At 34.3% G+C, this 27,834-nt stretch overlaps 1 protein-coding gene across 6 annotated transcripts in view; it reads left to right on the forward strand.

Moving 5' to 3' along the window:
- Window positions 1-27,834, forward strand: part of shep (RNA binding motif single stranded interacting protein alan shepard) — a 312,235-nt gene that overhangs the window by 150,802 nt on the left and 133,599 nt on the right. For all 6 annotated transcript variants that reach the window (XM_075381468.1, XM_075381470.1, XM_075381471.1 and 3 more), the window contains one exon: window positions 7,049-7,267. In XM_075381468.1, the coding sequence (XP_075237583.1) occupies window positions 7,049-7,267 (219 nt within the window). The remainder of the gene's footprint in view (window positions 1-7,048; window positions 7,268-27,834) is intronic.

A 27,834-nucleotide genomic window follows, 5' to 3' on the forward strand; every position in this document is an offset into this window, starting at 1 on the left:
AATAATCGGTTAACATGTCAAGATACACAACTACATAAATTGTTTTTTCAGCAAAGAAGAAAGGCCCTATTACACGATTATTCATCACACCAAACCAAATATTAACTTTAGGCGAATCGCGTTGTTTCTCAATAATTGCGTGTGGGTTTTCAGAGCCCCGTATTCGTGAATTGTGTCTGTTGACAAATCCATTCACGTGGAATGTAGCTTCGTCTGTAAAAATTATATCGTCTAAAAATGATTCGTTTTCAGTTATTCTGTCCGACATTTCAACAGCGAAATCGTAACGTTTTACACCATCGGGTTTCAATTCCTGCAGTATCTGGATTTTATAAGCGTGTAATTTCAGTTTTTTATGTAGAACTTTGTGAACTGTAGATTTTGGAATACCTAATTCGACGCTTCGACGGGGGATGGACTTCCCAGGACTTCTAATTGCCGATCGTCTAATTAGTTCAACCGTTTCGTCTGGTACACTTGGTCTGCCGGTTGATTTCTGTTTCTTAACCGATCCGGTTTCTTCGAATCGTTTGAACCAACGTGTTATGTTATTTTTGTGCGGCGGATCTCTTCCGAATTCACGTCGAAACGGACGTTGAACTAAAATTACGGATTTTAATTCAGCCATCAATAAAACACACTTTGCTTTGTCTTTATCCGAGAACATAGTAACTCACTAAACTCACCGCAACAACAATACAAGAATTGACGTTGTGGTTACAAGTGCTGATAAACAAACTTTTGGGTTGGAGGCTTTCAGAGATACCAATATAACATCTAGAAATTTCCCTACAACATTCCTATAAATTACTGAAACCGCACCATTCTTTTATGGTAACCCTGTACATTGAATTTTAGTGCATGCTGTAGTTGAATAAAATTTCCCAGCAGCGATTTTCGGCGAACGTTTGGTGTGGCTCGATCGTCAATATTCATTTATACTAGAGCAACGTAGTACGGGGAGAAATTATCTTGAATTTCTTACAGTTCATGAAAATTGGCGAAACGAAATGAAATGTAAAACACACGGTAAAAATCACACGGAAGTTCAGTCCATTCGTAAAAATTTACGCGTTATTACACATTTTACTATACCGTTTTACCATTCGTGAGTAAATTCCGGCCGGTTTTATACCTTCTGAAAACAAAAAAAATGCTATTTTAGTTTGCTATTCCGGGTTCATATTTCTACCGGAGCCATAATAGAAGTAACAATATTCTTTTCGAACAGCTGATATTTTTACTCGACTATAGTTAATGTATTTAACGATTATGTATGTTTGTCCCTCTTCTGTAGCTTCACAGATCCAACCAGTTACAATTAATTTTTGGGAAGTAACAGTTCTTCGATCTGGGAGTAACATAGGCTTTCTTAAATTGTCTTATCTTTTTGGGAGCTGAACTGGTGGCTGACGCAGTTCCTGACCGGCCATGGGGTCTTCCGCGCCTACCTGAGTGGTAGGAAGGGCGGATGATCCCTACTACTCTGGCGACCCGGAATACGTGGTGTTCTGGTACCCGCAGTAGGACTGCCTAGCTTGCTCGGTGATACCGGACTGCGCAGTGGAGACATCATCGTCACCGTGTTCGGGAGCTCCAAGAATTTTGATACTATCGAAAGGATTCTTGACGGGGGTTGTTCAAGAGAAGGATCGGAGATGAGGGACAGCCCTCTGCGGAGCTGTCGTTCGCTCGTGCTTGCACGAGTGGAGCATAGACAGGCCTGGTAGATCCTATTCTGGGAGTTTTTGAGGTGGGCGCAAAGTAAGATCCGACCGGAGTATAGCACACTTCCCCTTTTTTCCTGTTTAGCGTCTGATAATTACCTTTCAGATAATACTTCAGAGGATGATATGTATGAGTAAATAAAGTGTAGTCTTGTACAGTCTCAGTTCGACCATTCCTGAGAAGTGTGGTTAATTGAAACCCAAACACCGGTATCCACGATCTAATATTCAAATCCGTGTAAAAATAACTGACTTTACTAGAACCTTTGAACGCCTGGAACTCTCGCCTTCCAAATCAGCTGATTAGGGAAGACGCGTTTACCACTAGACCAACCCGGTGGGTTATAGCACACTTCCCTGGGTTGTGCTTTACTTAACTGCAGGATCATCCGGCCCAGGGGAGAAGGTGAAAAAAATTGTCTTATCTAGAAGGGGGCTACACTGGCGGGAAATTTAAAAAATTACGTTATTTTCAAATGTTAATGATAGTATTCCATAAAACGATAAAAAAACACATTGCGCATTTGGTTTTAAATTCATCTTTCTCGAGATATAAGCGACAAGTATGCTCATCAAAACGAAACACGAAGGTATCGCGGCTAGCACATAAATGTGTCATCCGCACGTACATTATAATTCATTACTATTCAAATTTCTGTTTAAATAGCATACAATATTTAAAAAAAACAAAAACAGAAAAATGATACCAGTATCGGAATAAAAAGTTGACGAAGTATCTTTTAATGGTTGAAGTTATGGAAACAACAAAAAAGAGCTAAATAAAATAATTGTGAAAAACGAACAAAAAATAGTTAAAGAAGTTTTCCTTTATTTTCTTAAATGAATTTTTTTCAGGATACAGTAAAGTAAGTCAGCGATGTGAAATTTAATAGTACTTCATTTAATAGACTATATTCAAAGATGGTGAATTTAATGGTCTCCATTTTGTTAATTTCCCATTACTGATAATTTACTGTATACTGAAAAAATACTGTACCTGTCTGGGCTCGTCGAATGTGATACTTATGTTATAGGAATAATTAAAAAACTATTAGCCGTAGGATGTTGAAATTTTTTGATTTAGGACTGTTGTAACATCTAGTTTTACACCTCCTGTTTTGAGTGCAATCGACCGGATCAAATGTCCAAAACACCATAAAATCCAAAAAAAAAAACAATTTTTTGGACTTTTTCTTAACTGATGTAATAGTTAATGAAAGTAATGAAATGTAGTAGAAATAACAAAGATGGACCACTGAATGTGAAAATAGGAGGAGAAAAGATTATGGAGGTAGAAGAATTTTGTTATTTGGCAAGTAGAATTACTAAAGATGGACGAAGCAGGAGCGATATAAAATGCCGAATAGCACAGGCGAAACGAGCCTTCAGTAAGAAATATAATTTGTTTACATCAAAAATTAATTTAAATGTCAGGAAAAGATTTTTGAAAGTGTATGTTTGGAGTGTCGCTTTATATGGAAGTGAAACTTGGACGATCGGAGTATCTGAGAAGAAAAGATTAGAAGCTTTTGAAATGCGGTGCTATAGGAGAATGTTAAAAATCATATGGATGGATAAAGTGACAAATGAAGAGAGGTATTGCGGCAAATAGATGAAGAAAGAAGCATTTGGAAAAATATAGTTAAAAGAAGAGACAGACTTATAGGCCACATACTAAGGCATTCTGGAATAGTCGCTTTCATATTGGAAGGACAGGTAGAAGGAAAAAATTGTGTAAGCAGGCCACGTTTGGAATATGTAAAACAAATTGTTAGGGATGTAGGATGTAGAGGGTATACTGAAATGAAACGACGAGCGCTAGATAGGGAATCTTGGAGAGCTGCATCAAACCAGTCAAATGCATCAAACCAGCAAGACAAAAAAAAAAAAAAAAGATGTAATATGCCCTCATTGAGAGTTTTTCAACGATGTGTCATAAGAAGTGTTACTTATTTTTATTGGTTCCGGAGTTACAGCCAAATAAAATTTTAATTAATAAAATATTTGGATCTTACAACAAGGGATAGGGACATGGGTTCGAATACGTCTTCATCTCCTATTTTTTTTTCTTTTTATTTAAATATATTGATTTATTAATAATTATTAACCTCTGATTGTAAAAAAAAATTGAAAATAAATAATAATTCAATAAGAAAAGAAAAAAATATCAGAAGTTATTGAATAAAATTTTATGTTTTTTTCATTTAAAAAAAAAATTGTGTATATGTAATTTAATAGGCGTACAAGGAATTCATGTGGTGTCCACATCAATTTTTTTATGTTGTCAATCTTAAACAAAATATATAAGTTGGTTAGGTAACTTTTCATTATTAAATTCTAGGGAATTACGGTAATTATTTTTGTTTGTTGGCACGTTGTACTTCACATATGTTTTTTTTTTTTTTGTGTAATATTTATCCAATCATATAACGGGAGTTATGATTATTCATTTTTTAACAGCTGTTCTGCGCGTTTGTTGTCAAATACAGTTTGTTCCGATTACGTCATTAAAAAAAAAAAATAAGTACAATAAATTAAATTAGACGTAAGGTTACTATGTGGGCTAATTATTGATGTGTTATGTTTTTTAAAACTTTTCACACGTTTTATTTTCTCGGATGATAATAATATTATAAACGTTAATTTCATTATTGATTGACGATTCAAAGTTTAGAGTAAAATACTGACATATTTTATTGTAAAAGTTACTTTTGAAGCTAATAAAAATTAATTGGTTACGTAGCTTATTCCGAATATCTCTAGCGCAATTCGCAAACTTGGAGAAGATTAGTTTTCATTGAAAAACTACTGCTGTCGCAATAAGTGCATCAGAAGGGTGAATTTCCGGTTTTAATTAACTTGAAAACGTACCCAAAACCCCAGATGTTTTTGCTTCTAACTCTGATTACTTGAACAGATTCGTTTGAAAATCAATAAGGCTTTATTTCCAATAGTTTTACATCGCCCCACTAAGTTTCGTCAAAATCTGTTTGATTTGCGTCCGATAGAGCGGACGAAAACATTTTGTACATATGTAGTATATAAACATGGCCGGGCACAGAAGCGATTTAAAAATTCTTTGAAAATTTGCTAAAAAGCTATGATATTCCAGTTGACTGGTTTTTAATTTCAGAATTAGTAAAGCTTTTGGAATCCATCCAGATATCGTATTTTCTATTAGTGTTTTAATGGATATAAAATTTCTTAGCGTAAATTTGTTTGTTTTTATTATCGTACGAAGATCTGTACTGATTCGTCCTCTTTTATCAGTGGGTGTGGCTAGTCTACGATTGGCTCTCTGCGGACCTATCATTGTATAGTTCCAGTAAGGCCTTATTTTCAGTAGTTTTAATCACCCACCAAGTTTCGTCAAAATCTGTTAGATTTGCCGAAAATATTTTGTACATGTATGTATTTTTTGTACTTGGCCGGGCGCAGAAGCGATTAAAAAATTCTTTGAAATTCGCTAAAAATCTATTTTTAAGATCCATATTCCAGTTGACTGGCTTTTAATTTCAGAATTAGTAACGCTTTTGGAACCCATCCGGAGATCGTATTTTTTATTATTGTTTTAATGGATATAAAATTTCTTAGTGTAAATTTGTTTGCTTTTATTATAGTACGACGATCTGTACTGATTCGTCCTCTTTTAACCAGCGGGCGTGGCTAGTTTACGATTGGCTGGCTGCGGTCCTATCATTGTATAGTTCCAGTGGATGTACAATATACTTAGTGCTTTTCTAAAAAAAAAAAAAAATATTTAGTAGCTGTTATTAAGAGTACTTGACGTAATATGTTTTTTTCTTTTTTATTTAAAATTGCGGTAGTTTTTCAGCTAAAATTCATTTGTATTTCTATAGAATACCTGAAAAATACGCCGCCAATCCATTACGTACGATTTTATTGTATGTACATTATCGGACATACGAGTGCTAGCCAAAGGTTCGGGGAATTTTACCATAAAAATAAAATAGCTTACCGTAACTTATAATTTACACTGTCTCCTTCAAAGTAATCCCCTTGGGCATTGATACAGTGATCCTAACGTTTTTCCCTTGATTCCATGCATCCCTGGAAGTCTGCAGGTGTAAGTGTTCGAAGCACGTTCTGCGTTTCTTCCTGAATTTCCTCAGTTATGTTAAAACGACGGCCTTTCAATTGAAATTTTATTTTCGGAAAGAGAAAAAAGTCGCACGGGGCAAGGTCAGGCGAATAGGGTGGGTGGGGAATCACTACCGTCTTTTTGGAAGCCAAGAAATTCCGAACGGCTAGCAATGTGTGCGTGAGCGCGTTGTCATGGTGCAGAACCCAGCTGTTGTTACTCCACAGATCTGAACGTTTGCGCCTAATGCTTTCACGTAACCGCTTCAAAACTTAACAATAGAACATCCCATTGACAGTTTTACAAAGAGGAACAAATTCCTTATGGTTAATGCCTTTGATGTCGAAAAAAAACAATCATCATGGACTTCACTTGGCGTGCTATTATTGGCCGCGGTGATTTTGGAGACTTCCACTAAGACGCTGCTGCTTAGTTTCAGGGTCATACCCGTACATCCATGTCTCATCACCGGTTATGATGAAGTTTGAGTCATATCTGTTGCTGAATTTTTCAATTTACTACAGACAGCTACGCGATTTTGTTTCTGTTCGCTTTTCATCAGTCTCGGTACGAATTTTGCAGCAATGCGTCTCATGTTCAAATTGTCCGACAAGATGCGTTGCGCGGACCCATATGACATTTATACGATTGCTCAAACTTCATGGATTGTTTGTCTACGATCTGCAACAGTAGTCTCTCGCACTTTCGCAATGTTTTCCGGTGTTGCGCTTGATAATGGTCTTCTTGAACGCTCGTCGTCATCGATTATCGTTCGTCCATTTTTGAATCGTTTGAACCAAACGATTTTGGTTTGGTTCAAGTTTTAATAAAGTTTTACTTTTACTCATAGCATTGTCACCAAATGCTTCCACAAGCATGCGATGGGTTTCTGCACCGGTTTTTTTAAGCACGAAGCAAAATTTGATGCAGGTTCTTTGCTCTTTAAAATCTGGCATTTAGAACTTCGCCGAAGCAGTAAAACACAACGTTACACAACCGCACGAAAGTCAACAATGCAGCCTCTCACTGTTACAGCTGTTGGAACACTGATTCACAAAGAGTACTGTTAGCCACATCTAGTGGCAGCAGGTCGTACCAGCAATGTTTCTCGCGCGAAATTCAAATTCCTTGAACTTTTGGGTAGCACCTCGTATTAATTAAACTTTCGCTATGTTTAATTTATGTTGTAAATTTTATTTTTTTATTTTTTTTTCTGTAGGGGACCAACGGGCCTCGTCCACCGTATCAGAACAACGTAGGCGGTAGCCCAATGAAGACAGGCTCTAGAGGAGGAAACAATATGACAACAGCTGCTATGGCTGCACCATACAGGAGTGTTTCATGGGCCACTCCATACACACCTAATCCAGGACACGCGCCCACCCCACAATCACACATCAGATTTAATTACGCTTCGTATACGGCCCAACCTGTCTCGGTAAGTTCCTTTATTATTATTATAATAATATAAAGCAGGTAAATATTTTATTTGAATTTTAATTTAACCTATTAATTAATGTATTTTAATACCTTAAGGTTTTGGTTCAGCTTTGTATACAGTTGACATTTATTTTTTGTCTTTAATATAATAATTTTAATTATAACGAATTGTTTCGTACGGTTGGAAACACGTATCGCAGAACTTCTGGAAAGTCATTGTGTCTATACCAATAACATTCCACAGCTTATATCTTTTGCGAAACTGTTTTCTTTCGTTGAAGTTGTCTTTAGGTGTCAATTTATTATTTATAATGAATTCATTCATTTAATGAATATATATATAATTGACCTAATTCTTATCTTAACCTTAATCAAAAGTAGGTTTACGGGCTGGACCTTACAGAAATCGTTGATGAATTTTATCTTCTTTGAAAATTTTTTCCGTGATAAATTTAAACTTGAAAGAAATTGATATCAATCACGGTGTTGATCTGTGAACCACGCCCACCCAGTTTTGGAAAATTGAGAAGAGTAGAAAGATATTGTTATTTTTTTTTGCATTTACGCACAAAATCTCCATATAGTATAACATTATTTGTTATTAGCATATAATGTCTTTAAAACAGCCTATACTGAAAATATTTAAAAATATAGAAGTTATACCAAATAGTTGTCTTGATTACTGTCAGTCAGTGTTCGAGTTTTTCGTAATTCGTAGAATTGCAGATATCTTCGTAATCAGTTGACAAAAAATAATCTTCCTCATTTCCACCGAGAGCGTTGGAAATCAATTTCTTGAAGATTTTCTAATCAGATCATCCGGTATTTTGTAATAATCCACCCACAAATCTGTATGAAAGACGTTTATTAATTTTACCAGATGATGTAATGTCGGAGTGGTGTTGGCCATCCACTTTGTGTAGTGTTCACGGAGTTTGGTTTTTATATATCGTCGATTTATCCTTCCTTTTTCCTGTTTCCGGGAATTACCATTCAGGTATTACTTCAGAGGATGAATGAGTACAGCCTCCGGTCGGCCATTCCTGAGATGTGTGGTTAATTGAAACCCAACCACTAAAGAACACCGGTATCCACGATCTAGTATTCAAATCTGCTTTTACTAGGATTTGAACCTTAAAACTCTAATTTGCGACGACGAGTTTACCACTGGACCAACCCGGTGGGTTAATTAGTGAGATCTATACCGACAAAATTTGCTTTAAAGAAACTGCTATTCACTGTTAGTTTTTATAAATTGAACAGGCACTAATTTTTATTTAACATTATTATTCTCAAAAGCACGTGTTATTGAACACAGGAGTGAAGCGATTCCTTACTGACTAACCACGACGGAAATCCCCTAACCACGACGGGAAACGAAAGTAACCATACAGGGCGGGCGAAGTTGCGACAGGGATTCTAATATAGACGCACGCACGCACGTACGGTTTCTATATAATGTCGTCAAACCGCACCAAAGCTTTTATCCTTTTCGGTGTCAGGGTTTGAACCTACCGCATTAAGTTCAATAAGGATTGATAAATCAAATTATTTTGCAACTTGATCAAAAGGGATTAATACTTGGATAAAAGGGGTTCAAAATTTTTCTGTTAATTTCAAATTTTTGACGATTGTAATTAATTTGTAAACTTTTTTCCATCTATGAAATCCAAATGGCAGTGATTTTTCAATCGCAGTTATATAATTGTTAAAATTATAAACTGGAATGGTCTTTAAATTTTTTTTGGCAATCTGACAAATAATTAAAAAGAAACGATCTTTTTTTATTTTGTAGAAATAAACAATTAATTTCTCTCCACTTATAATTAGAAGGTTTTGTTTTAGTATAAATTAGAATCCGAAGCTTAGAAAAACAAATATTGCATTTAGTCTTCCTTGAGTGAATGTAACCTTTAAGGTATTATTATTCATTTCAGTTTCACCGTTAAATTTCTCAGAATTGTCCTCCTGAAAAATTGACTAGTAACGATGATTTCTATTAGAAAATATTTATTTTTAAAATGCCAGTATCGTATGTTTGTAGGTTTAGAAGTTTACATAAAGACTGTAATGTTTGTACCAAGATAGATCGATTGAATAAAGTTTAAACTTCATCAAATTGTCTTTAAGGAAATGTAGACTAGGTAAATTTTTATTGTTCTTATAATAGTAAAGGTGTCCCAAAAATGTTTAATGAAGTTAGGTTTCCCATTTTGTTCAGCATTGTATTACGTCTATGATTTTTCAATCTTATATAGTTACCACATATATGCCTAATTTTATATCGGCGGGCGAACACAATGGCAACTCAGATGCGAGCTTGCGCACAGTATACGGACGCGCTGATACAAGCATCACTACCGCGGCGCAGTTCTCCCACTATACCGGCGCTGCAGGCCCACCAGTCTGAGGCTCCATTAAAAGAGCTTGCACCACGAGAGCGAATTCATCGTCGACCACCACCTGGAGAAGACAGAAGAAGTTTCCCGGCGGATACCGACATCCCCGCCGGAGCAGCAGACCTGGCTGGCCCGCCGAGGGAGCCGCTGGTCGCGGACGCTACCTTCCCGCTCCAGCTCCAGCTCGTCGGGCTCAACAGCAAGAGCCGCCGGCCCAGCGTGGGATCGCTCGGGGAGAACCGGCTCGGCCGCGCCGCCACTGCTGCCCACGCTGTAGTGTGGACCCAACTGCCGCTGAGGAAAAGCCCGGTCGGACTTCAATGGACGAGCCGCAACTCCCCGACTTCGCCGGATACCAGGTTCCGGAACCAACAGTTCTTCTCAGAGCTAATACTAAAAAACGGCCCTTTTCAAGGCCACCAAAAGGTTATGAATTACGTGCCGTCGGAGCCATTCGGCGACAATATATATATAAATGAATGTTTATTTGTTTGTCCCGCATGCGTTCCTACACCATTCATCCGATTGCAATGAAACTCTTGAGTTGTGCGCACGCCAGCATTGGTTTCTGAATTAATTTGGACCCGCTAGGTGGCGCTGGGGTCTTAATATTTCGGAAAATTATATTTATCGCCCGGTTTGGCTCATATTCAAAATACGTGTTACTTAACATGGAAAAAAATACCTCTGCCAAGGTTGAAATATTTGAATAAATTGCATTTATCGTCCGATTTGGCTCATATTCAGAATATATTTATATATATCAGTTTACGTAAAAAGAAAACGTTTTGCAAAAACTATACTCGCTAGGTGGCGCCGTTGTCGAGATATTTACTAAACAAACAAGTATACAGACTTTCGTCTTCTAAACATATATATATATGTTCGTATGTGTGTCCGCTATAACCTAAAAAAACTACTGGACCGATTTACGCGCGGGAGAAAGGGAAATAGGGAAAAGTGGAGAATTGGAAAGGGAGAAAAGAAAAAGGGAGTGGTGAAGTGGCAATATAATATAAGGGAGTGTATAAAAGGGCAAGAAGGGATAAAGCGAAAGGTTACATTTTGTGAATTCCGTAATGTTCACTTTTATTAAATTTTTAATTATGTTCATTTAATTTATATATAAATACGCGCGCTCGCGCGCGCACACACTCAAATCTACCAATGATGAAGCATTGCGCCAGGTCAGGTAGTATTACATATTCATAATTTTCATTGACATTAAAAATAATCTGCGGTGAAATTATAGCAGCCATTAGGAAAAGAACTGTTGGAAGACCGAGTACGAAATGGTGATGCTGGATGGATCGTAGAAGAATAAAAGTAATTAATTTGTAATAATTTTTTTTTACGATCAGTTCCAAATAATTTAAGGCCGCGGCAGTTTTCTCTAATCTCCCGAATTTTAAAGAGGGGAATGTCCCTTTTATGTAGTTACATATTGTAATCAGATGTGGGAGAGGGGCTGACCGGTAGCGTTTATCGTTTTGTATGGTGTACGCTCTGGGCGAAAAGTGAAGTTTTTATTTGTAGATGAAAAAACAATTTTTACGGCATCATCATATGTTTTAAAACGATCAACGGAGAATATTTTCAATTAATTTGTCAAATATTACCCCGGGTAAAAATGTTTTGATATTCAGAATGATTGTAATAGAAAGAATTTACGGTCTTTACTTGGACTTGACGAGAAGTTTCTTCCCGGTGGATTCGTTTGCCTAATATTATGAGTTTTCATTTTTGTTGTACTTTTTTTTCCAACACGGATAGGTCTTCAAGGACAACGCTAATGTAATTTCATGAAGTTTTTACTTCCTTGTACGAAGTAAAAAAAGTATTGTGATCGCGAAAAATTTCGGTTTTCAGATTTCAACGGAAATATTCATTTTGACCATCCCTGAATCCATTTTGACTGGTCTCGGCGTGACGTCTGTACGTACGTATCTCGCATAAATCAAAAACGATTAGCCTAGTATGTTGAAATTCTAGATTTAGGACTGTTGTAACGTCTAGTTGTGCGCACCTTCCCTTTTCATTACAATCCATTGGACCAAAAGTATCCAAAAAACAGCCCAAAATCCAAAAGATTTGGATTTTGGACTTTTTCTTTACTGCAGTAATAGCCCTCATTGAGAGCTTTTCAACGATATATCATAAGTGGTACCTATTTTCATTCATTGGTTCTAGAGTTATAACCAAATGAAATTTTAATTAATGAAAAGTTTGGATCTTACAAGGGGAAGGCACATCGGTTCATATCAGACTTATTTCCTTTTTTATTTTTTTAACTTTTTCTTAAAATTTTTTTTTTGTCTTACGCATAATTATGTGCTTTAAATATTTAGGAACGTAACCAGGTCTGTGATGAATAGTATTGATAACAATTTGTTTTTTTTTGTCATCAGTCATTTGACTGGTTTGATGCAGCTCTCCAAGATTCCCTATCTAGTGCTAGTCGTTTCATTTCAGTATACCCTCTACATCCTACATCCCCAACAATTTGTTTTACATACTCCAAACGTGGCCTGCCTACACAATTTTTCCCTTCTACCTGTCCTTCCAATATTAAGGCGACTATTCCAGGATGCCTTAGTATGTGGCCTATAAGTCTGTCTCTTCTTTTAACTATATTTTTCCAAATGCTTCTTTCTTCATCTATTTGCCGCAATACCTCTTCATTTGTCACTTTATCCACCCATCTGATTTTTAACATTCTCCTATAGCACCACATTTCAAAAGCTTCTAATCTTTTCTTCTCAGATACTCCGATCGTCCAAGTTTCACTTCCATATAAAGCGACACTCCAAACATACACTTTCAAAAATCTTTTCCTGACATTTAAATTCATTTTTGATGTAAACAAATTATATTTCTTACTGAAGGCTCGTTTAGCTTGTGCTATTCGGCATTTTATATCGCTCCTGCTTCGTCCATCTTTAGTAATTTTACTTCCCAAATAACAAAATTCTTCTACCTCCATAATCTTTTCTCCTCCTATTTTCACATTCAGCGGTCCATCTTTGTTATTTCTACTACATTTCATTACTTTTGTTTTGTTCTTGTTTATTTTCATGCGATAGTTCTTGCGTAGGACTTCATCTATGCCGTTCATTGTTTCTTCTAAATCCTTTTTACTCTCGGCTAGAATTACTATATCATCAGCAAATCGTAGCATCTTTATCTTTTCACCTTGTACTGTTACTCCGAATCTAAATTGTTCTTTAACATCATTAACTGCTAGTTCCATGTAAAGATTAAAAAGTAACGGAGATAGGGAACATCCTTGTCGGACTCCCTTTCTTATTACGGCTTCTTTCTTATGTTCTTCAATTATTACTGTTGCTGTTTGGTTCCTGTAAATGTTAGCAGTTGTTCTTCTATCTCTGTATTTGAACCTTCATTTTTGTAAAATTCTGACATTTTATTCCAGTCTACGTTATCGAATGCATTTTCTAGGTCTATGAATGCCAAGTATGTCGGTTTGTATTTCTTTAATCTTTCTTCTACTATTAATCTGAGGCCTAAAATTGCTTCGCTTGTAGTAAAGTTTTCCCTTGTAAAATGTGTATATGTAATTGAATAGGCATCCAAGGAAGTCATGTGGTGTCTACATCAGATTTTTCTTTTTAATTTAAATATATTGATTTATTAATAATTATTCACTTTTCATTGAAAAAAAGAAAAAAGGTGTATATATAATTTAATAGTCTTACAAGGAAGTCCAAGGTATTCACTTCAGATTTAAAAAAAAATTAAACCAAAAACTTCCGTAGCCTTCATTGGTTCTTATTCTAACCATGAATCGATAGAATCGTGGATGCTTATTGTTACTTCCAGGTCTTCAATTTTATCGTACATCTCTTTATTTGATCTCCGTCTGCGGCCTTCTTTTGTTTTTCTCGGACCATAAATTCTTTCTATCGTGAGTTATCTTTCTATTTTTTATTCCAGTTATATTTGTAGGATGTAGGATGTAGCGGGTATACCGAAATGAAACGACTAGCACTAGATAGCGAATCTTTAAGAGCTGCATCAAACCAGTCAAATGACTGAAGACAAAAAAGAAAAACAAATATGTAGTTTCCATGCCGTACAAAACGACTAGTCTTATGACTGTATTAATGTGTTTATGTTTCATTTATGTAAAGGTTCTTTTTATTGTAAATTTCTTTTTTCGTGTAAAAGTTTAATACAGTAAAACCTCTCCAAAACGGAATCTGACGGGACCGAGTGAGAATTCCGTTTTGAAAAGATTTCCGTTTTGCAGAGTTTTTAAAAATGGAGCTAATTTATCGTGTGAGGTCTTGTTGTGCTGTGAATTATATAAATGTAAAATGAAGTTAGACAAGGACAAACGTTTGGAATAATCTGGTAATTATACTGCATACAGAAAACATTAACCACCAATTTTCAAAAATTGTTCAGTTGCACTAAAAGTATTTTTTATGTTTACAAGTTAGTTATTTTTCATCTAAAAGTTACATTTAATTAGAATACTAATTCTAAAATAATCAAGTACAGTTTTCTGTTTCAATAATTTACTCTTGGAACTTTCGTTTTCAGTAATATTTCTAGTGGATAACATATTCTGTCGCAAATCATCGCTGTTTATACGAATCGCGAATTCTTCCAGCTGTACGACCATACCCAATGCTTTTCCGAAACTGTTAAGTTTGTTTTCTGTGTCCTCTCCTTGTTTGGGGTTTGAACCAAGAATGTGACGGTGTATAATTAGATAAACAACAATTACAGTATATTATAATAATAATCTACTTCCTTTCTTTTTTCTGTTTAGCCTCCGGTAATTACCATTCAGATAATACTTCAGAGGATGATATGTATGAGTGTAAATGAAGTGTGGTCTTGTACAGTCTCAGTTCCACCATTTCTGAGATGTGTGGTTAATTGAAACCCAACCATCAAAGAACACCGGTATTCACGATCTAGTATTCAAATCCGTGTAAAAATGATTGACTTTACTAGGACTTCAATACTGGAACTCTCGATTTCCAAATCAGCTAATTTGGAAAGACCTGTTCATCACTAGACCAAACCGGTGGATTAACAATAATCTACTGGATTTATAATTTGCTAATCGCGGGAATGTCTTCTTTTTATAATTTTCGTTTATGGGACAAGATTAATTTATAAAATTAAAAGTAATATCTATGTTTCCTTCTCGTTTCCGTGTTTCGGAGATTTCCGTTCTGAAGAGATTAATTTCTATAAAAATATATTTATAGAAATATAAATATATTTTATATGGTATAAAAGTATATTTTAAATATACTTTTAATCTTTACATGGAACTAGCAGTTAATGATGTTAAAGAACAATTTAGATTCGGAGTAACAGTACAAGGTGAAAAGATAAAGATGCTACGATTTGCTGATGATATAGTAATTCTAACGGAGAGTAAAAAGGATTTAGAAGAAACAATGAACGGCATAGATGAAGTCCTACGCAAGAATTACCGCATGAAAATAAACAAGAACAAAAGGAAAGTAATGAAATGTAGTAGAAATAAAAAAGATGGACCACTAAATGTGAAAATAGGAGGAGAAAAGATTACGGAGGTAGAAGGATTTTGTTATTTGGGAAGTAGAATTTCTAAAGATGGGCGAAGCAAGAATGATATAAAATGCCGAATAGCACAGGCGAAACGAGCCTTCATTCAGAAATGTAATTGTTTACATCAAAAATTAATTTAAACGTCACAAAAAGATTTTTGAAAGTATATGTTTGGAGTGACGCTTTATATGGAAGTGAAACTTGCACGATCGGAGTATCTGAGAAGAAAAGATTACGAGCTTTTGAAATGTGGTGCTATAGGAGAATGTTAAAAATCAGATGGGTGGATAAAGTGACAAATGAGGAGGTATTGCGGCAAATAGATGAAGAAAGAAGCATTTGGAAAAATATAGTTAAAAGAAGAGACAGACCTATAGGCCACATACTAAGGCATCCTGGAATAGTCACTTTAATTTTGGAAGGACAGGTAGAAGGGAAAAATTGTGTAGGCAGGCCACGTTTGGAATATGTAAAACAAATTGTTAGGGATGTAGGATGTAGAGGGTATACTGAAATGAAACGACTAGCACTAGATAGGGAATCTTGGAGAGCTGCATCAAACCAGTCAAATGACTGAAGACAAAAAAAAAAAAAAAATATATTGGGATTTCAGAAATACGTTTTCGGTAGGTTTCACTGTAGTTCAAATTTTTGTTTTTTGGTCTCATCATTTATTTAATTGTTCTCTCTCTACTAATTATTTTTCAAAGATATTTCAAATTCTCCTAGTTTATTTCTTTCAATCGGTTAATTTGGTCGATTCCTGCTTATTTTGATTCTGCACAGAATTCTAAATCGTCAGGAATAGCTAAACATATTTAATTTTCACGTTACTGCAATCTTTTTTTTTTTATTATAATAAATAACGAATAATTTATGGCAGTTTTAAATATTATGATTAGCTAGCCTTGTTCGGCGAAAAAACTAGGTTGAGTTGCTGCCACCGCCCCTTTGATATCACTTGTCTGGATCCGCCTTCATGGACGACACGTGACACAAATTGGTTGTGAGAACGGGAAGGATTGCTCAGTAAATGGCATTGCTACGTAGCCGTAAAAAAAAAAAACTACTGGATTATTTAATATCTTATTTATTACTTGTTGCTTTATAGATTATATTAATCGATTAATCGAACATTACAAGAGAAACATTACCAATTTTAAAATAAAATGATATTATTCGACGCATGTTAATGTAATTTTCTAAATCAATCCTTCTACAGATAATTAAACACGTATTGTTTACTTTTAAATAATTGTTGTTGAGCAACTGTTAATAGTATCTTATCAGCTGCCAAAAAGTTCTTTTTTTTTAAATGATAAAACGTTCCGTGCCAAAATTAAAAAGCATAATAATGAGACGCGTGTCAATAACTTCGTGACACAACAATACAGATTTTAAATAAAACATCAGACTACATATTAACATGTAATACTATACCTGCTGTTATACAATTTGAAATAAAATTAGAATTTGTAGAAAATTCTACTTTATTAGAATTTGTTTTTCGCACGGGCATATGTTTAATTTCTTAAACTTTTTTTGTTGTTAGACGTTACCATTTTAATATCAATAAGGCATTATTTTTTTTTGTACTCAAAAATTTATATGTTTTTTTCTGAATGTTATTTATTCTATAAAAGCGATTTATATAAATGGCATCTTAATGGTGAAGAAATTATCCAATAGAAAGCTGGGACGATGAGTGTTCCACATCGCCGATGAAATATGGAAGGGTTTCTTTGAAGAACTGGTTTCGAAGTATGGATGGTTGTCTGTGTATTTATGGTGAAAATTGTTTAAAGTAAAACTTCGATAGTGCCCCCTTGTATTATCACTCTACCCGGGTGAGATTTGAAATTGAAAGAAGTAGTAGCAGATTATATACGAATTTAAATTTTATGTGCTGCGAACCGTCTGGAGCAGGGGTCGGCAACCTTTTGAGTCAACCTTTTGAAATTTACAAAATTTCAAAGATTTTAAATGGCCAAAAAATGTTTTCGAATGTAGGTTTATTAAATAACAATTTATAGGTACTTACACTTACAATTATTATTTTAACTCTAATTTTTAAATAATAAAAGCTATAAAATAGATAAATAATAAAATAGGTAATTTATTAAATATATATTTTAATAAAAACACTTTCGCGGTAATATCCAACAGTAGTACTTTGTTCATTTTTTGACAATTCTTATTGACTTCAAAAAAGTAGTTAGGTATCTTATTTGGAAATAAATATGTATATATGCATTTTAAAAATATAGTTCTTATTATGTTACCTATCTTTACTTCGGTTTTTTTATTATTATTATATATATGTACATACATAACTTTGAGAAGATAATTCGCTTCTAACTCTTTTACTTGAAACAACAAACTATACGTCACAGCCAAAGCACTGGTGAAGACGCCAAATTGTCTTGCGTCGAAAGCGAATTAAAACCTACATAGAAACGTCCGACGACGGCGTCATTCAAGAGCTTCTGACGGACTGACGACAGTGACGAAGCGTGTCACGGTGGAGGGGTGCGGTGAGAGGCGAGTACAAGTGGCAAAGATGTTTTTTTTTTTTTTTTTTATAAACTAAATAATATTTGCGTATGGACTAAAGAGCCGCAGCTTCGCATCCAAAGAGCCGCATGTGGCTCGCGAGCCGCAGGTTGCCGACCCATAGTCTCGAGAAATGAATTTTTTGAAAGTATAATTATTATTTTAATCGTAAAATTAAACAAAATATGATGTGAACACCATATAACTTCCTTGTACGCCTATTAAATTACATATACACATTTTTAAAAGAACATAAAATTTTAAGTCATTAATAAATACTGATAACAAATTTATATTTGTTAACCAGCGAAGTGAGACCAATGTGCGGTGGTTGTAATAAAATACTGACAATCAAGCATCTAATAGAAGAGTGTACCATATATGAGGACCTCAGAAAGAGGTTCTGTCTTAGAAATAATATTAGTGCTGAACTGGATAATGGAAATGAAGAAAATATAGTTGCATTTTTACACGCCAGTGGACTTCTTAAAAGTCTATAAAATGGAAGTTTAAAGCTGTGATAAAAGAATCTCTAAGCGGTAGTTTTATGTATATATAAAGAAAGAAATGGTATTGATAAGTTGAAATTTTAATTTCATGGTCTTTTGAGAACCTTAGCTCAAATTTTAATATTGGGGCCCTTTACACCCCGTAAGTGTTTGTGATTGTCCTTGTCTTTTATGTCTTAATGTTTATTGTGAAGTTTGTGTTTTTAAATAAAATGTAAGGGCACTTTACACCCTTACATATGACGATCCTGATGGAGATAATAATTTCTTTTAAAGAATGTGACGAGGGCTAATGACCTTAGCAGTCGATGCCCATAAAATTTCAGTTAAAAAAATTAAATAAATACTGATATTTTTTCATGTTCTTTTTTTTAATTGAATTATTATTTACTGTAAAAATATGTTTACAGCAGAGGTTAATAATTATTAATAAATCAATATATTAAAATTAAAAAAAAAGGTTAAAAAAATGGGAGATGAAATCGGATTTGAAACCATGTGCCTTCCTCTTGTAAGATCTAAATATTTCATAAATTAAAATTTTATTTGGCTATAACTCTGAAACCAATGAGAATAAGTACCACTTTTGATATATCGTTGAAAATTCTCAACGAGAGCTTATTACTGCTGTTATTCCATTTTTTGGGGGTTTTGGACTTTTTGGACACTTTTGGTTCAGTCGATTATTGCATTCAAAAGGGAATGTGCACATGTAGATGTTACAACAGTCCTAAATACAAAATTTCAACATCCTACGGCTAATCGTTTTTGAGTTTTGCAACATACTTAATAATTATTAATAAATCAATATATTTAAATTGACAAGAACAAAAGGAAAGTAATGAAATGTAGTAGAAATAACAAAGATGGACCACTGAATGTGAAAATAGGAGGAGAAAAGATTATGGAGGTAGTAGAATTTTATTATTTGGGAAGTAGAATTACTAAAGATGGACGAAGCAGGAGCGATATAAAATGCCGAATAGCACAGGCGAAACGAGCCTTCAGTCAGAAATATAATTTGTTTACATCAAAAATTAATTTAAATGTCAGGAAAAGATTTTTGAAAGTATATGTTTGGAGCGTCGCTTTATATGGAAGTGAAACTTGGACGATTGGAGTATCTGAGAAGAAAAGATTCTAAGCTTTTGAAATGCGGTGCTATAGGAGAATCAGATGGGTGGATTAAGTGACAAACGAAGAGTGTTGCGGCAAATAGATGAAGAAAGAAGCATTAGCAAAAATATAGCTAAAACAAGAGACAGACTTATAAGCCACACATTAAGGCATCCACGAATAGTCGCTTTAATATTGGAAGGACAGGTAGAAGGGAAAAATTGTGTAGGCAGGCAACATTTGGATTATGTAAAACAAATTGTTACGAATGTAGGATGTAGGGGGTATACCGAAATGAAATGACTAGCACTAGATAGGGAATTTTGGAGAGATGCATCAAACCAGTCAAATGACTGAAGACAAAAAAAAATATTTAAATTAAAAAAATTTAGATGAATTCGGATTCGAACCGATGTATCTTCATCTTGCTGTAAGATCCAAATATTTCATTAATTAAAATTTTGAAATTTGGTCTTTCTTCCGGTGGTTCGAAACCGGGGCATGGCATTTTTTCATACGCTACGAAATTCCATTTCCATATTTCACGCACGAGCTTCAAGATTATGTTTCGCAAAAAAAAATGGAAAACACTGATCTTTTTTTTTTAATTCATGTATGTATTGTGTAAATTAGGAAAAAATCATTTTAAACGGCATTTATTACTATTCGTAACTAGCAGACCCGGCTATGCTACGCTATTGCTAGATTTGATTATATATGTAGGTTAAATGAATACAGTTGAAAGTTTGATAAAACATTAACAAAATGAACATTACGAAACTTTACAAAATATAACATTTCTCTTCCTCCTTTCTTTCCCTCCCGTTTCCCTCTTTTCATTTTTATCAAATCCCCTTTCCCGTTTTCTCCCATTTTCCTCCCCCACGCCATTTCCTTCTCCGTTTCTCTTTCACTTTCTCCCTTTTCCCCATTTTTCCCTTCATTGTTTTTAGATTTTTCCCTTTTTCCCTGCACGTAAATCGGTCCAGTAGTTTTTTTGTCTATAGAGGACACATATATGGGAAGCATTGCAATGGATTCGTAATATATTTAGTATAGCGTATGTTGCTTTTACGTACAACAGATAGCGCTGTTTTTTTTTATTAAAAAAATAAAAAATAAAAAAACGTTTTTAGCTGTCACATGTGTGACGTCTTATATATATAAAAACACGAAAGTATTCGAATGTGTCAAAATTTCAAAGCAATCTGTGAATCTGTGAAGAACTTTCGTAGATTTAAGATTTTGATCAAACGAGTATTTAAATTTTTATTTATATACTTTTCAAACGATTAACAGTGGGTTCTTTACCCCTTCTGATGAAAATAGATCGTTTTATTGTAGTTCATATGAATCAAGTGTTATAAGAAAAAAGAAAAATAATTTTTGGGGAAAATATATAATTGAAATGAAAGTGAATTTTCTAATTAACAATTTTTCTGTGTTTAATAAAGTATTAGCGTAGATTTTTCTGGTCATAGAAAACCAGATTTTTCTGGTTTTCAGTGTAAGTAAAACAAAACGCTTTGGATTTAGTTGTATAACAAATTAAATAGTAAGTAGAGCACCTGTAATATAGTATATAAAGAAGCCCTAACAATTGATAAATTAATTTAAAAACTATGTCAAATTTGTCATTATTTGTTCTGCATGTAGAAATGATTTTAATTTTTCTTTTTTTTTTAGTAGGTTTTTGTTATAAGTTATTTTTAAAAAAAAGTTGATTTAATTTTGTGGATATGTGTAAGAATTTTTTTTAATGTTGTCTTTACGAATGCGAATGGATGTACATTTAAATAAAATGTTATCAATTTTTTTTTTTTTTAGTACTATGTTATCAGCTCTAAGGAAGTGATGAGAAAATTTTTTTACTAACCAATCTTTGTGTTTGTTTGCTTGCTTGTTTGTGTTTGCCAGTTGTTGTGTAAAAAGGACAGCATGAAGCCGTATATTTTATTTACTTTTAGACTTCATCTTCCGCCTTGACATAAATCTTAAATAATGGAAGGTCTATTTCTTTATTTTAAAAGAACGTAGAAATTGTTTTTAGTGTTTTGCGCGCGTGCCCATATGATATATATATAGTGACATATCACTTGAACCTACTTTTCATTTATTTTAATATCTAATATTTTCCTAGTCGATAACAATTACATTTTTTTTTAGTGTGTGATATATATATATAGTGATTTCTGAATGCAAAAATAGGAAGAGAAAAGATTATAAAATCTTAAGATCCAAGATTAAATAGAAAGAGAAGAATTTTGTTATTTGGGAAGTAGAATTACTAAAGATGGACGAAGAAGGAGCTATATAAATGTCGAATAGCACAGGCGAAACGAGCCTTCAGTCAGAAATATAATTTTTTTACATCAAAAATTAATTTAAACGTCAGGTAAAGATTTTTGAAAGTATATGTTTGGAGCGTAGCTTTATATGGAATTTAAACTTGGACGATCGGAGTTCCTGAGAAGAAAAGATTTGAAGCTTTTGAAATACGGTGCTATAGGAGAATGTTATAAATCAGATGGGTGTATAAAGTGACAAATGAAGAGGTGTTGCGGCAAATAGATGAAGAAAGAAGCATTTGTAAAAATATAGTTAAAAGAAGAGCAGACTTATAGACCACATATTTAAGGCGTCTTGGAATAGTCGCTTTAATATTGGAAGGACAGGTAGAAAGAAAAAATTATGTAGGCAGGCCACGTTTGGAATACCTAAAACAAATTGTTATGGATGTAGGAGATAGAGGGTATACCGAAATGAAACGACTAGCACTAGATAGGGAATCTTGGAGAGCTGCATCAAACCACTCAAATGACTGAACGTGGTTTTCGTCACCGAACCTTTTGTTGGTTATCATAATAACTATGGGAGGTACAACGGGACCTGTTTTATTTGATTTTTCAAATCAAAAGACATAAGAAATTATCGAATTGACCCCTTATAGTTCGTCTAAAAAATGTTAGTGTGACCTCATTTCATCGCGGGGAACTGAAATACTGGCGAAATGTTTCGCTAGCCATAAATCGATAAAAAAGCGTTTCGGACATACGGTTTGAATTCATCTTTTTCTTTATCTCAAACTTTGGGATCTGTTTTCAAATTATTTTCATATCCTCCTGAATCGTTCCTTTAAGTTAGTTGTGTGTAGGAAAAAGGAAGAGTTAGATTTTGTAGATACGGAGATTGTTAAGTGTGGATAGTACTTAACGTGATGTAATGTATGAATGATGGTACCCATGGGTTTACTGGCGGAAGTTTACCTATGTTTTTACAATTTGATACGGAAACAACTTTCCTTTGTCGGTCCTTTATTTCTCTTTGTCTGTTTTAAATAAACCAGTGTTCGAAAAGTAAATATATAAATTTTAGGTTCTTTTATTAATTGAAGTGATCTTTATTCTTTGGAAAATCTTTATTTATATATGAAAGAAATTTGTAATATTCCGTATAAATGAAACATTTCTACAATATTTTATTAACTTATATTTCAAAAATTTTAAAATTTGGATAAGCCAAATTTTTTTATGAAAGATTAGGCTTTAATAAAAAATACTATTATATTTTTTATTTGTAATACGAGAATCCTTACGGTTTTATTTTTGTAGGCTATTTAAAAATTCTTCTCCGAATTGTTGCTAAAATGAATAAAAAATTATTTACATATTAAAAAATTACATAATACCCTTTATTTTATTTATTTACATATCAGGCGTTTTGGCATCGAGCCCCCGGTTAGCTTAGATATTCGCTGTTAGTGGTTGTGTGGAGAACTCTTGGATGTGGGAGGGTGTAGGCATTGACCTCGCTCTCGAAAGCGAACCAGAGCAGAGAGAGATAGGATATGTTTTCATTAGAGGCTTATTAAATTTGTGAAGCTTGTTTCTTGACTTTTAAGTAAATCAAAAGAAAATATAATTGTAGGATAAAATTGTCGTTTTTGCGATCAAAACTTGTGTGTTGGTATGTGGATAGTATTTTTGATGTTAAAAGACTCAATCAAGTAACGATTTGAGAGTGTAGTTTAATTGAGGTGAGGTATGGGAAGAGTTTTTGTGTGAAATCGTCGGTGTTAAAGGAAGGCGCCGGGATCTCGCTTCTGCGAATCGGTTTATTTGATAGTTGATGGTTTTTAAGTTATGGTGGAAATAAACCATGTGAAGGCAATATTAAGTTGTGTAAATACACTGATGGAAATTTCTGCCGAGGCATTTACATCGGTGGCATTCTGACATAGGTCAAACTGATGACTGTGTTGTTTTCAGATTTTAAGGGTTTAAAGTACGACTTTAAACCCTTAAAGTAACCCTGATGTTAACTTAAAGTAACCCTGATGGGTAATGCCCATCAAGGTTAGGAAGGCCATGGGGTGGAGACCGGAGGATATTCATAAAGCATCTTCTGTTATTGTGGAGGGGGGTTAGGATGCTTCGTGTAGGTTTCAGCAATATTTATTAAAATGCGACACTGTTTTTGTAGATGATCCTCATCGAAACAAAATCCCATGTTACGGTTCCCATTTAAGTTATTAATGCTGTTTATGAATACATTGATACGGTTTCAAGTTTTATAATTTTAGATAGGGACGTTCAGTTTTGGGGAACATCTCTATAACTCCAATCATCTCTGCCGTAACTAATGTTTTTCTTTAAAATCTTGGTCGATTTAAGATGGTTAAAGTTTGTTCTTGTTGTCCTGTAACCAGATCTTCTATTTTAAATTTATTGTTATAAGGCAAAAAAAAATTGAAAACTGTTTAAAATACGGTGAAACCGATAATGATTTAGAAATACTCCGAGACTGTAGAAGTTATAAAAACGTAGATGAAGAGAAGGTGCAGTTTACGATTATGAAAACTGTAAGATGAGTAAATCGAATGACAAAAAAGGAAGAAGATAAAAAATAATTTGATGGAAAAAACTATAGGCACTCAGTTGAAATGGTTTGGACGTATGGAGCTAATAAATGTTGTTTTTTTTTTTAAAAGGTTCAGAAGTTGGAAGTGATGATATGGTTAAGGGAAGAAGAATTACAGGTGGAAACAAACACTGACCCCCAAATGTCACTGGTAAAGAGTATGATAAATTAGACTGGTTGAATAAAATTGATCCTGTCCTGGAATTTCTCATTTGTATCCGATACTTCCGGAACAATTACGTCCGATATTTCTTTCCGAGCAAATACTCTGCCTTGGCCATAGATCTGAATAATTGTTGCAGGCATAAATTATGTGCCTGCAATTAATCCCCGCGGTTTTTTAATACGATCTAAATCATGTTAAAATTAATTATTTTCCATTAGACATTTTCTGTTTTTTTTTTTTTCATATGCGTTCTCCAATCTCGAAAATCATTCAGGCTTGTCCACAGAACCTCAACATCCCCAACGCAATCTCAAAAATCATTCAGGCTTGTCCACAGAACCTCAACATCCCCAACGCAATCTCAAAAATCATTCAGACTTGTCCACAGAACCTCAAAATCCCCAACGCAATCTCAAAAATCATTTAGGCTTTTCCAAAGAACCTCAGCATCCCCAACGCGATCTCAAAAATCATTCAGGCTTGTCCACAGAACCTCAACATCCCCAACGCAATCTCAAAAATCATTCAGACTTGTCCACAGAACCTCAAAATCCCCAACGCAATCTCAAAAATCATTCAGGCTTGTCCACAGAACCTCAACATCCCCAACGCAATCTCAAAAATCATTCAGACTTGTCCACAGAACCTCAAAATCCCCAACGCAATCTCAAAAATCATTTAGGCTTTTCCAAAGAACCTCAGCATCCCCAACGCGATCTCAAAAATCATTCAGGCTTGTCCACAGAACCTCAACATCCCCAACGCAATCTCAAAAATCATGTTCAAATTCCCCAAATAATATTAACAAATTGTTGCTGTTTTCTCCAACCAGTTTTCAAACCACTGCCGGTCTGGGTGTGTGTGTGTGTGTGTGTGTGTGTGTGTGTGTGTGTGTGTGTGTGTGTGTGTGTGTGTGTGTGTGTGTGTGCGTGCGTGCGTGTACTGGCAAATGGAATTACTGCTACCGACTTGCCAGGCCTGACGTAGCTGCCGATGTAATGCAGTGTAAGTGTAAACGTATCGATAAACATGTACTCTGGAACATAATTCGATCGACTACTCCTGTGACGTATGGTTAATTGAAAACCCAACCTCCATTGAACACCGGTATCCGCATTCAGATCCGAATAAAAACAACTGCGAACAAATAAAAATTCGAACCTTCCAACTCTCGACATGGGAAATCAGCTGATTTGGCGATAACCATTAGGCTAACCCGGCGATGTAATCTCAAGCATTATTAACAGTTATTTTGTTCTTTTAAGACATTATCGAATTTCTTTAATGTTTAACCTATAAACGGGTGTAATATTTCCACAGGATCCCAAAACACCCAAATAACCTATAAGGATTATCAAAAATCCTCATGCTCTTTAGCGAATTATTGAATTTCTTTATTAGTTCGCCGTATAAACGGGTGAGATATGAATTTTAAAATGATTTTTTGTCAACAGCTTACGTCCATCCGCCCCCCACCCTGTCCGAACCGCTGTAAATACCACAAGTTCAAGTATATTCATCTCGGAAAAAAATCGTTCAAAATTTTTTCATTATGATTTTAACGTGGTCCATGGTGAATTGAGGATTATGAGGAAACAAATCCGGATTAATATAACGATTCAGTTGAGTATAAATTGTTAAAATGACACGATTAAATAGAGTTTACTAAGCTCTGTATGTATGCAGACAAGATTTTTATTTTATATAATCATGTACAGTTAAGCGTTAGGGACAACCATCGGACACGCGGCCCAGGGATATCCTTATAGGAACGTGTTTGTATAAAATATATAATACCCCCTTCATTTCTCTGTCTTTTTCTCTCTGTATGAGAGAGAGAATGAGTGAGCGGGAAAGAGTGTTTGAGTCAGTGATGAACGGACATTTAAGGGTACGGATTTCCTGTGACGTCATAATATTATTGTACATGCTTGCTAGCTTGTTCGCTCGCTTACTCTCGGGGGTCTCTCCAACATTCATCTCTCTCTCTCTCTCTCTCTCTCTCTCTCTTTCCCCTCTCCTAACGTCGCTCTTCTATAACAATCCTACTATCATCTATTTCCCTATCATCTCCTCTCCCCTTTTCCCATTTCACTCCATCCTATTCTTAAATACAAATCGTTGTGTATGTGTGTCGTCCGGTGAGTTTCCTCATTCTGTTCGCGCGCCTGCTGATTTTTATTTGTCGCCTGTATGTATTAAATAAAAATGTATATTCTGTATGAACACTAGATTCGTTTTACAACGTTTTTTGATTTTCTGACGTGATTGTTGATCGTTATTTTGTGTATTTGTGCCAAATTAAAATAAAATCATGAGTTTATCCTACTTATTAAAAAAACCCTACAAAACCCACAAAAATATAGGCTATATTTATTTATCTTATATATTGAAAAAATTGGGCTGAAACTCTATTTCCAGTCCGTCTGGTAGTTCTACTGGACGGATGGAGTTGATTGTTTTTTTTTATTCTATTCGGAATGACCCATAGATATTTCATCAAACTTAGTCTTCTTTGAGAAATCCTCATTTATTAATTAATTGAGGAATTTTCCGTGGTTGTTACTTACAGGAAATGTATGATCCGGTTACGGATCCGTACATTACAAAATTAATATATAAACTAATATAAATTGCTGATATGGACACCACAAAAAAAAATGAGATGCAATGTGGTGTCCACCACAATGCACTTGTGTATCTCTCTACTTTATTAAAGAATTGGAGCATCGTATCTCACTATCAAATGAGATAACTTTAAATGAAGTGTAGCAAAAAAGTGTGTATATGTAATTTAATAGGCGTTCAAGGAAGTCATACGGTGTTCACATCAGATTTTTTTTACTAGAGGAAGTACCAGATTTATTGCACTGAAAATTCTAATAACTAATAATGTATAATATATTAATGATTTCAATTTGCCACATAGGATGTAATCTCAGCGAACATTTAACGAAATTATTTTACGCCAAACATAAAAATAATTGTATTTTTCGATCATAATCTTTTTATCTTTTACCCAAAATTTCTCAAAACTACTAAAAATACAGTTATAGGACCTATTTTTCAGGTAAAATTCCATATAAAACTAAGTTTACCCCATTTAAATCGGGTCCCAAGAATTACAGTCTGACTTAATTCTTTCGAAATTGTAGAACTATTTCATAGTCATTACTTGCTAAGGAAACGTTCCCGAATTAATGTTTTTATGAACTTTCTGCATTATTTTCATCAGAAGAACATGACCGGAAAGTATTTTACGTTATTCGTGAATCATTCTGTACGTTTAAAGGTACATAAACACAAAAAAAAAAAGAATAAATATTTA

Source organism: Lycorma delicatula, chromosome 13 (genome assembly GCF_047948215.1).
Source record: "Lycorma delicatula isolate Av1 chromosome 13, ASM4794821v1, whole genome shotgun sequence".
In the NCBI taxonomy this organism is placed as follows: Eukaryota; Metazoa; Arthropoda; class Insecta; order Hemiptera; family Fulgoridae; genus Lycorma; species Lycorma delicatula.